The 12,308-nt window shown below is 38.1% G+C and overlaps 2 protein-coding genes across 2 annotated transcripts in view; one reads left to right on the top strand and one right to left on the bottom strand.

Moving 5' to 3' along the window:
- The first annotated feature begins 541 nt into the window (after positions 1-541).
- The window catches only part of LOC307162833 (uncharacterized protein), a 302,806-nt gene continuing 291,039 nt past the window's right edge, over positions 542-12,308 (top strand). The window contains exon 1 of the mRNA XM_079878521.1: positions 542-699. The gene's annotated coding sequence lies outside the window, so the exon portion shown is untranslated. The remainder of the gene's footprint in view (positions 700-12,308) is intronic.
- On the bottom strand, positions 5,381-7,447 carry LOC307163517 (uncharacterized protein). The gene is made up of 2 exons (XM_079879566.1): positions 7,165-7,447; positions 5,381-6,545 (listed from the first exon to the last, which is right to left on the bottom strand). Exons 1-2 carry the CDS (start codon positions 7,220-7,222, stop codon positions 5,521-5,523), a joined length of 1,083 nt encoding a protein of 360 aa, XP_079735692.1. The 5' UTR covers positions 7,223-7,447; the 3' UTR covers positions 5,381-5,520.

The following is a 12,308-nucleotide window of genomic DNA, read 5'->3' as shown; positions in this document are numbered from 1 at the left end:
CCCTTGACTTTATCGGACTTTATGCCTCCACGTCCCCCTGATTGACTGCGAGCTTCTCTTCCTGTCTCTACGGTAATTTCCAGAGAGTCGCGTGGTTATGACGCAATCGTTAGCCTACTTTTACAAAAACTGCTTCTACGGGGCCATAACGTAAGATACAAGGTAATGGAGCCTTTTATACATTGTCGTGTTTCTTTAGAAATAAACCATGGACAAATGGAGTCTTTAAACGCCTCAGATGTAAAGTTATTCGCTGTCAAAGTGACGCCAAAATGAATGGGAGTCAATGGAATGCTAACAGCAGGTGAAGGCTTGTTAGCCAATGGCGGCTCCCAGGGGTGGTACGGAAATCGAGCGCTCAATTACCCCCCTGCATTTTTCAGATGAGAATGTTGCCCCTTGGTCCCTCCTCGTAAACCGATCTGATGATTTCCTGGTTATAAGAAGCCTCTCCCTCAGAAATACACGACGGGCTCTGATTGGTCAGCTTGGCCCAGTCTGTGTTGTGATTCGCTAACCGCCTAGTTCACGCTGTCCGGAAACGTCCATAACAGCAGTTGCATGTGCTCCGGTGTAATGTAAACACAGGCGTCAATATTGCCTTATCAATTTCATCCCGAATCAGATTTAGAGAATATTAGTGGAGAGGAATCGAGCAGAACTTGCGCACGAACGGCTGTTTCAGGACGTTTCAGAGTGGTATGTTTTTTGTTGTTGTTGTTGTTGTTTTTTTGTAGATGTCTCATTCTCTTTATATACACTGTTATTTGTAAATGCTAAGTTACTGCTTATGCTAATGCTACTGTTCATGTTAAAACACGCAAAAAGTTCATACAATCGTTCTAACTCATATTACAATCCTAGAATGGATTATTTGATCATCTCTCTCTCTCTCTCTCTCTCTCTCTCTCTCTCTCACTCACTCACACACACACACACACACTCTCACACATACACACACACACACACACACACTCTCTCTCTCTCTCTCTCTCTCTCTCTCTCTCTCTCTACAAAACAAATGTAATCAAATATCTGTTGTCAGAACTATGGACAGTAAACAAAATGTTTACACAGTGAACCATGTTTGATATAACGTTACCTGTGGCCATGATAGAATTATTTTATGCCGTAGACATAACCTCTTCACATTAAGACAAACAGGTAAACTAGAGCATTTGTATTAGCCTATCTGACATAGCATTTGACAGTAATATATTATTTAGCCACAGCCACAAATCTAACACTGAAAAGGGTATTTTATAAAAAAATTAATTAATAAAATTGTAAATTTTAGTTTTGCAATATAACTGTATAAGAAACAGTGCAACAAATAAATCTAGGAATATTAAAAAAATGTACATGAATAATATTTGGAAAAAAAAAACTCTTTAAAACTTCATTTCCCAGAAACAATTTTGTTAAATAAAAGGCATTTCAGTTTTTAAATATGAAAGTGCAACAGAAACTTATACTCAATCTAAGTAGTCCTTTAAAGCACTAAGTGCAGCCACAGTGTAGTGAAAGTTTTTACTCAATATAGTGAAGTTTCAGCTATATTAGATAGTTGAATGCAGTGTAAAGTTTAATTGTGTATTAAGAAATAGTCTTGTTTTAGTGGACCCGATTAAAATAAGTTCAGGGTACTCATAACTATTGTGTTTTTTTTTTGTATAACTAACTAATCTGTATCCTCAAATGAAATGAGTTAGCTTAACTTGTTGGGTTTTACAGTGTATCCATACTTTTATTTAAGTTTTAGGGCCCTATTTTAACGATCTGAAACACAAGTATCAAGTGCGAAACACAAGTAACTTTGTGGGCGGGTCTTGGGCACTGTTGCTATTATACTGGCGGGATAAATGACTCTTGCACCCTACGCAAATCTAAAATGGGTTGGTCTGAAGTAGCTTCATTATTCATAGGTGTGGTTTGGGCGTAACGTGAAATAAACCAATCAGAGTGTCATCTCACATTCCCTTTAAGAGCCGGAGCGCTTGTTCTATGACGGTTTGCTATTATAACAGCGGATTTGCCAGGCGTGCGCCAGGAGCGGTTCACACCCGAGGAGACCGAAATGATATGGGCATAAATACATGGAAAAGTGTTTAAAATCAAAATACTGAATCAAAATCAAAAAACTATTTAAATACAAATACAGTATTTTGTATTTTTAAAATACACAAAATACATGTGAAATTGGCCCTCCAGTGCAGGTATAGGTCACAGTGAACGAAGAAACTAGGCCTTGACTTAGGGCTGCACGATTATGACAAAAATAATAATTGTCGATTATTCCCTTGAAATTGTAATTGCGATTATTAATTACGATTATCACAATTTACATTGAATATATAGGCATATTATTATACATGTTAACACACACACTGTCCCCCTTTACTTAACATACACATAAATTGTAAGAATATGACTAATAGTAAACACTAATGTTGTATGAGAAGGGCAATGTTCGAATCAGCTAATGTTTGCTTGAGCCCATGTGTGAATAGTGCCGGTTATTGTTCTGCACAACTCCGGAAAATAATTATTCTATTAGTTATTCTAAATTTAAATGAACTTTAGATTTAGAATAAAAACTCCCGCCCGGGCGCGCCAAGCTAGTTGATTTCTTCAACGATGCATCTTACTATGGTAGTTAAAGGTATAGCGAAGGATCTTTCCGAATTTTAGATAAGACCCGCCCTCTCCACTTTTTGAAAAGTTTGATTGATTCACCAGAATGATTGACAATTAGGAGGACCAATAGTATAGGTAACCCACCCGGAAGTAAAAAATCCTCCTTACCTTTAAGCAGCAAGTTACGCCGTTTTACGGGAAACACATCCCAGATTAGCAAAAAAGGGTGGGATTGTTAGTAGGTGATTGACAGTTTTACATTAATGAAATGTATTGAATTAGAAAATGAGTTCTGATTGAAGAGGAAGAATTCATATTGCATTGTTTCACCCGTCAGCATAATGCAGTATAGTACAATATCACCAGTATGTCTAAGGACTAATTAATAATTACAGTCTGTAGTGATTATTATGAATAGTGCTAACTGCCCCAACAAAAAAAAAAAAAAAAAGTGAAATCTTACCTTTTCCTTTGTGATTTACAGGTTTGGTTTTATTTCATTGTTATCTTTTTAATTTGAGGATGCCTTGTCAGGAAATCTGCCATAGAAAAGACTATTATGGAATTTCTGTTCTGAGGCTCACAACTATCACTCATAGCATGTGGATGATCACGTACAACGTGTTCTACTATTTTCATTAGTGCACTTGCAACATCATTTCCTCCCCTACCTGACATTGCCTCTGTCCACAAAGCACAGTAGCCTTTTTTAGTCTGCGAACAGAGAGCAGTAAGATTATACAAGTTAAGTTTCCGCTTGTAGAAAGAAAGAGCTCATTTCGGCACGTGGACATGAAATAGCATTCTGTAGGTCAAAACAGACTGTTTGAGTATCTTTATCCCCTCTGTCTTTTTGGCACTCTTGGCGCATTGCCGTCTTGTCAGCTATATGCTTTGTTTGATGGTATTCATCACTTTGGCCTACCAAGTTTTGCTTTACGGCAGTCTCCTATGCTTCACACTGATCACACCGATCCTTTTTACGGAATAGCACTTGAAGTTGGGAGCACTTCAACTCTGTGCAGTAAAAAGTCACGCTTGAAAAATCCTCTCCCTCTCACTTCTGTCATTAGAACCAACGTGACTTGAGTCGAAGTGTTTCCAACTTCAGTATGGAAGTAAAATAATGTCAAATGTTTTTGAAATAAAAAGCCTGTTGAATTGCACTACTTGAAAAAAAAATAGGCATTGCATTAACCATGCTTGCATTTTAATGCATTGTATTTTTAGGGCTTGCATTTTTATGGGCTGAAATTCAACATGGTTGAATATTTAAAGGAGTCATAACCTAGTATTACATTGGATACCTACTGCTGTATTATAGTCTTTCAGGCCCTTCTAAAAAAGAAAAGTGGAAAAAAAATAAACACAGAGCACCTCAGACCCTTATTTCTGAAGGCATTATTGTCTCGCGAGATCTGATGCGATATTTTGGCTGTCGTGGACGGTCATTTTAATAATGCAAATGTGGGGCGCGTTGATTGGTGGCAGGAAGGAGGGGGTTGACACCGCAGGTAACGCTTTAGCATATCATTCCAAAATGACATCATGGCGCCAAGTTATGAATGAACCCAACCTGGCCGCGACCGGCTTCCCGGCCAGTGTATAAGTATGAGGCGCCGTTTAGGGCTTAAATCAAACTTCATTCATGCACACATATATGAAACACGCTTGCATACATACTAAGTAGTCACACATACATGTATATTATGAACTCTCCACGCACATATTCATATGAGACGCGAGCACACACACACAAACTCGCGCACATAACTTACTCATATAAGACGCGAGCACACACACACACAAACTAGACGGCGCCTCATATAAGCGTTAGGCAATCAATATACAATAGCCGAATTCATGATGATCTCAGTCATTTGTTGTTTGCAAAGTAACGTTAGCAACCATTCCCCATGTTTACCTCGAAGCTAATACTCACGATATCATACAATAGCCGCATTAGCAGTTAGCAGCTGTTTGTTAACGTTACACACAGTAGAGCAATACAAACTCAGTCTTACCGTTTCAATTTCAGGCAAGTCTCTGATGGTTGGAATTGCACCTTTTTCCAAACAGAGCTTCGAGGCCAACTTCGCCTGATATTGCCCCAAATTTGTGTATGATTCCTGTGTGAAATGTTTAGCGCAGACTCCTAACGATAAGCCAGTTGAAAGGGTTGTTGGGACAGCGTCATTAAAAATGAATTTCATCCATTGGTCCCTGATAGTTTGGTCCGTTTTTTGATAGAGAAAACACATTTACATGTTGATTCTATCAGTCAACAAAAGAGCAACTCAGGTGTGCACTCGTTTCTCCATCTTTCTTGACTGAACTGAATATGAGGGGGAGAGGGGCGGGCTTCCCGCGGCATAGGTTTGCGGTGTCCATATATGGTATATCCTGCCCCGCCATGACGTCAAGACGGAGCTGAAATCAAAATCTCGTATTTGAGTGCGCGTGCACGCGCGCTGGTTTATTTACCCTGAGGTAAACAAACGCTTCACTTTTAAATATCGGCTTCCCGGCCAGTGTATAATCGTTAGGCAATCATAACATACATTGATTCTCGTGGAAAAGTGAAAATTGCAGGTTATGACTCCTTTAAGCTGTGAATATTTCAATTAAAAACATTTCAAACACCTTTTCATTATTAAAAATTCAATAATCCATATTCACCTTTCATATTTCACTTCCAAAATATTCAAACTGTTTAAAAATACAACCAATAATATTCAACAGGCAATTTTCGGGCCATTTTATTTCGCTTGGCAAAATTCGCTTCCACAAATTCAGTGGTTCAAATTCAACAGTAAATTCAACATTGACGTCCAGGAACTGCAGGAAAAGCAATAGATTACCGAGCATACTCTCCATCTGCTGTTAGTCAACCTCACCATCAGATGGTGCAAAAGCGCTGAACTTTTCTGCAGTGTGGATCCTCTCATGTCTTTTCAGATTTGATGAATGACTGAATGTCTTGCCACAGTGTGAACACTTGTAAGGTTTCTCTCCAGTGTGGATCCTCTCATGTCTTTTCAGATGTGCTGACTGATTAAATCTCTTGTCACAGTGTGAACACTTGTAAGGTTTTTCTCCAGTGTGAATTCTCTGGTGCAGTTTTAAACATTGTGCTGTAGTAAAAGTCTTCTCACACTCAAAGCACATGTACTCTCTCACACCAGTATGAATTCGTTGATGCACTTGTAAACTATACAACACTGAAAAACTCTTTCCACACACAGAACATGAATGCGGCTTCTCCTTTGTATGAACTCTCAGGTGTGTCTTCAGCTCTGATGCCCTAAGAAATGTTTTGCTGCACTGATCACATGTGAACGGCTTCTCTCCGGTGTGGATCCTCATGTGAACGTTAAGGGATGAAGATTGACTGAAACTCTTCCCACATTGATTGCATGTGAACGGCTTCTCTCCAGTGTGGATCATCATGTGACGATCAAGGTGTGCCAATTGACTGAAACTATTCCCACACTGATTGCATGTGAATGGCTTCTCTCCAGTGTGAACACTCATGTGAATCTTAAGATATCTTTTGTTTGAGAATCTCTTTTCACACTGATCACATTTGAACGGCTTCTCTCCGGTGTGGATTCTCATGTGAACATTAAGGTTTGATGATTGACTGAAACTATTCCCACATTGATTGCATGTGAACGGCTTCTCTCCAGTGTGGATCCTCAAGTGAACATTAAGGGCTGATAAATGACTGAAACTATTCCCACATTGATTGCATGTGAATGGCTTCTCTCCTGAATCAACTCTCATGTGAACATTAAGAGCCATTTTTTTAGTCTTTGAGCGTCTCAAAGGTTTTTCTCCAGGTTTGACATGATGTTCCTCCTCCACTTCACTCAGTTCTTCACTCTCCTCCTTCACTTCACTCAGGTCTGAAATTAAAGAAAAAAAATGTACATGTAAAATATAAGTCTTTTTATAAATTAATTATACGCGAATCCTGCATTTCTATGAATCTGCCAATGATATTCAACAAGATAATGCGCTAGGGGTGGAACGGATCGCACTAGATTTGGTTCGGCACTCGAATTCGTGATTCCTGATTAATTGCTAACTTTAACCATCATAGAGTGAAAGTTCATAATTTGGATGTGTATCGACTTACCAATTTACACATTCAAACAATTTTAATACCGGTCTAAATGACCATCTCGACAAGTATTCTCTCGTTTATGTCATATGTGAACAGCTGAGAAAGAAACTGATATTTGTCAGTGTTTTTTGGTCTGTGCAGTCCGTGTTGAAGTGACAGCACACACTTAATATTATATATATATTATATAATATATATTATATTAATATTATAAATATATTATATATATTGCAAACTGTAAACCATACATAAAATAAATGTAAAATAAAAGTTAAAATATTTCAATTTTGTTTGACCTGATGTTTTTTTAACTGTTCATCTAAATGTGATGAAGTGCTTGAATGTTTCTAACATGAATGTTCTTCAGCATCATGAATGAATGAAGAATAAACACCAACCTCTTTGTTCTTCAGGATCTTCAGTGTGTTTCATTCTGCAGGGTTCTGGATCACTCATGTTCTCACTGTCCTCTTTAATAAACTCAGTCTTTGCAGATTTCAGCTCTTCCTGATGCTCTGATGCTCGTCTTCACTTGTAGCTGATGGGAATTTACAGCATTTATTGGAGAATTACAGTGGGAGGAGCTTAACTGATTATGTAATTGCAGTGGGAGGAGCTTCACTGATTATGCAATTTGTGTGGGAGGAACTGATCTTCCTAAAATCTAAAATATATCAGTTACTGAGTTTGTTTTTATACTAAATGACACTTCTATGCAACATATTATTAGCACTTCTAACATATTTTGATACATTTGCAGAATGCCTTTTTATAAATTGATTATTCTGATTCTGATTATTCTGATCACTGATTGAAAAACAGTGAATTTGTTGTGAGAAATAACAATTCATTCATTATTTGAATTGCTAATCCTAACATTATTCTGCTTCTTTATTAAAATACAGGTATCTAGAAATTAAAAAAAGAAGGTTTTGACTAACAGCAGATGAATAGTATGCTCGGTAAACTACTGCTTTTCCTGCAGTTCCGTTGAATTTACTGTCGAATTTGAACCACTGAATTTGCAAAGCGAAATAAAATGGACCGAAAATTGCCTGTTGAATATTATAGGTTGTATTTTTAAACAGTTTGAATATTTTGGAAGTGAAATATGAAAGGTGAATATGGATTATTGAATTTTTAATAATGAAAATGTGTTTGAAATGTTTTTAATTGAAATATTCACAGCTTAAATATTCAACCATGTTGAATTTCAGCCCATAAAAATGCAAGCCCTAAAATACAATGCATTAAAATGCAAGCATGGTTAATGCAATGCCTATTTTTTTTTTCAAGTACTGCAATTCAACAGGCTTTTTGTTTCAAAAACATTTGACATTCTTTTACTTCCATAGTTTAAATTCTTCCAAATATTAATAATGGCAAGAAAAACAGTTAAATCATAAACACAGAAATAAATGTACATATAGTAACCAACAAATCCCCTCAGTCTGCTGACACCAATGAAATGAGCTTTAAGTGTCAATTTACAGGAGATCTGAAGACATCAGCATAATAAATGAGGTGAAAACAGGAACTATTGTCATGAAATAAAGAGTGTTTTCAGCAGATCTGTTAATATTGATGAGCCTCAGACTATCAACACTCATTCAACAAGCCATTCAGGATCATCAGCAGATCATCTCACTTTATTCTGAGTGTTTGCTGTTAGAAACACATTATTTGAGTCAGGATACATGATAAAAAGACTCTTAAACTGCACTCTTAAAAGAGATTGAACCTTTGGGGTTCAAAAAATAACTTTAAAGTGCAAATAACTTCTACCTATAAAAAAGGTACAAAGTTGAACCTATAGGTGCTATAATGATCCACTGATTATTTGGCACATGTTCTCAGTTCATTTTAGAACCTTTGTTGTGGCAGAAGGGTTCATATAAGAACCTGCCTCTGTATATATACTGTATGTCAAGTATGCCTGCCTGTTGTCAAGGTTCCTTTTTGTACCCTATAAGATGGACTGTAAGAAAAAAAAGTATTTTGTTATTAGGCCCTTGCTTTGCTATTAGCCCCTGAACATACAAGAATGGAACTTTTAAATGTGTAGTACACATTCAAAGCACTTGATCATTAAAGGAGAATTTCCCCAATGGGAACACTGATCTTTATTGAAAGTGGGTCATATATGTAGTCGAAATGTAAAATCAATTTTGAATTTGGTGCCTTCTTGACCGAGGAAAGAAAGTAAGTAACTTCAGGACGCATTTGTATGAAAGACAACAACTCCCACAATGCACCACATTGCACAGCTGCGCAAGCCACTCCCACTAATCCAGAACAGCATATGAATCACTCATCCGTCCATAAGGCTAGCTACTACCGGAGCTTGAAATTCATTTCACACAAAATGTCTAACGTTAGTTAGTTGGCGAACTCATTAGTGAATTACTCCTCATTTGTATTTCTTTCGAAATGGTGAATTATTGCATGGTAACGTTACCGGGATGTTTAGTCAGATGCGGTGCGAAACTAGGATGGTTCTCAACACAAACGTCCGTGTCCTCGTCTGATTCAGAGATTTCGTCCAGGAGAAATTGGCATCGTTTAAATTCTTTGCAGCAGACGGACTCTATCTCTGTGTCCGTAGGCGAACAGTGAGAGCACCGGCGCCACCAGTCCGCCCCCAGCTCGAGCCAGTCCGGGCTCCTCGTCCGCGACAGGCAGGTCTTCTGCCTCGGCTGCTCTTCGCTATAATGCGGCTCGTAAAGATGGCCACAAACACCTGATTCGAGCATCAGACTTCCGAAATCCTCTTCTTCTACATCTACATCATATTGAGTAACGTTACCCTCCGCTATTGTCATATCTTCACAGCTAGCTCCACAGTGCCTGTTAGCTTAGCTTCCAAACAAGATGGAGGATATTGCTTTTAGTTTCAGAAAGTGAAGTCCCACCCACTGATCTGTAATAGGCCTGTAGCGTGAGCGGGTCCCGCCCCCTGGAATAATGAGGAGCTAGTGTTTGTAGTCTCTACACTTTACTCTCTACACTCTAATACTTTGTACAATTATAAACAAAACTACAGCCCTGAAAAAGATGCCCTTTCAGGATCATAAATGCACATTTTTATATATAGAAAAGTCAATAAATTATAATTCAGTAAACATTAATCAAAAAATTTCTGTGAATTGCAAAGTGAACTACAAACCTTTGCTCGTATCATACATGGTTAAATTGGACTGGGGCTCTCCAGGGCTCAGCCACAATAGGCCTAAGCATGCTCGTTTGTGTCCAGATGTGCCTGTTTGCAGTCTGGAAATTATGTCACATAAAATTTGATGAAAGTGATGCTTTTGAAAACATATTTCTGACAATAAATGAAAGATTTTTGAAATGGCATGTCTATTTTGTCTCGGCGGAACTGAGATGAGAACAATCGGGACACGGCCGTATTCTTGTTCAGCTGCTTAATCTCGTTGTCAGTCGACCATGATCGCGCACTGATGATCGCGACTGATTTTTTGAATGCTTACTGAAATGTTTATTTATTCAAGAAATGCATTTGATACAGTTTAAAATGTGAGGTGAACTTAGGGAAAAGAAATTAGGGACTGAAAACCTATGAATAGCCTGTGAATAGCCAGTCGTTAGTAACTATAATGCAGGCAAAAGAAATGCATATTTAGAGCCATAACCAGGCTGGAGAGGTGTGAATGTGTGCATGGGGAGACTGAGACTGAATGGGGCTCGTTTGCACCACAAAACAATAGAGACAATATACTGGATAGATGCTTAGAAGATGACAATAAACATCAGTTGCATTTTAGAGTCAAATCAAAATAAAGTAATTTGACATGGTCTTGAAAAACATTTAAAGGGATACTTCAGGATTTAGCATTAAGCTTTGTATTAGTAGAAAACCTGTAGTATTTTCGAATTACCATGCTTTCCACCCTCATATCCCCCTGAGAGGAGAGATTTATGTATTTTTTGTCTGGAAAAAATCCTCCGATGACGCAAAAATCGTCATTTTGCGTCATCGGAGGATTTTCTGGCCAGAGGCTAAAGACTAAAGCCAGTAGAAGGCGTTGTTCCGCATGTTTTCAACCCACCCATAGAGGGATCTCACTCACAGAATGTACACACAGTGTCAGCTTTGGAAGCTAAGCTAGCAGGCTCTTGTTCTGTGGAGAAAACTAAGTAGTAGGAGGAAGCTGAGTAGTAATAGGGGTTACCATCCTCCTTTTCCTGGACTTGTCCGGCGGACGAGATCGTTCAAAATGTCCGGGATTCAGCTTTTGCGTTCTGCGGTCGCCATTCATTGTTTACATTGTTTCAATCTAGCTGAATTCATTCCGATCGGTGAATTTGAATGTAGTGTTTACATGAACGCTAAACAAATGATCGGTTGATGTGCGTTTTACCATTGCTAAGAAAATTCCCGCTCCTCCGTGAGAGATGCGAGACCGGCGTGTCTCAGTAATCACACCACCGGCCTCGTGCCGTTCTCCCGCGGCCGTTAGCCTCGTCCTGCTCGCCACAGTAAACATGATGAATGGCGACTGTAGAACGCAAAAGCCGAATCCCGGACATTTCGGGCGATCTTGAAATCACGGGCAAACTCGTCACGGAGACTCACTAAGTTAGTAGCCTAACCTTCTTGTTGTTTTCAACTGCGCTCTCTAACCGGTAGGCGTGGCCTCCCAGGGCAGCGAAGCAAGTGCATTCTGGGAGTTGTAGTCTTTCATCCACATAAGCCAAAAATACATTTTCTGGCTTTTCTCAGGCTAGAAAGCTCCGAATTAAAAAATTTCTTCTACATAAATGACCTATTTTAAATACACATTCATCTTTCCAGAGGTGAAGTACCCCTTTAACTAAATACAGAGTTTTGGACTTATTATCTTCAAATTTTAAACATAAAATGTTTAGACGTGGCTTTAGCTGTAGTGCATTTCTAGATTGCTACAGTGCCAACTTAAATTTTATTTTCATGAGGATGTTTCATAAAAATACATTTCTAATAACTTTACAAAACTTTGAAGCTATTTACAACAATTTTTTTTCATTATGACAATAATTAATTCTACATTTACAATAAACTGCCAGGTGTCAGCTTTCAAATGAGATCATATTTGTGCTTTTAGTACAAAGGGTTCATGAACTGTATCTGTTTCAGTTTGGGTATGTCATTTCTGGGGATTTTTCAAAAGTGGGGTTACAGCTTAACAGGTTTTAAAATACAGGGTGCATAAGTTTGGACACCCCTATATTAAATTCCCATAGAGGCAGGCAGATTTTTATTTTTAAGTATTTATTTTTTTATATTTTTTTAGGATACTATACATCCTGATAAAGTTCCCTTGGCCTTTGGAATTAAAATAGCCCCACATCATCACATAGCCTTCACCATACCTAGAGATTGGCATGGTTTTATTTCAGTTAGCCTAATAGCTAGTTTGATTTGCATTGAGATGAATGCATAGTATCCTAAAAAAAAAAAAAAAAAATTAAAAATACTTATAAATAAAAATCTGCCTGCCTCTATGGGAATTTAACATAGGGGTGTCCAAACTTATGCACC

This window comes from Squalius cephalus, assembly GCF_949319135.1.
Source record: "Squalius cephalus genome assembly, chromosome: 1".
Taxonomy (NCBI): Eukaryota; Metazoa; Chordata; class Actinopteri; order Cypriniformes; family Leuciscidae; genus Squalius; species Squalius cephalus.
This window is presented reverse-complemented; position numbering and strand designations above follow the sequence as displayed.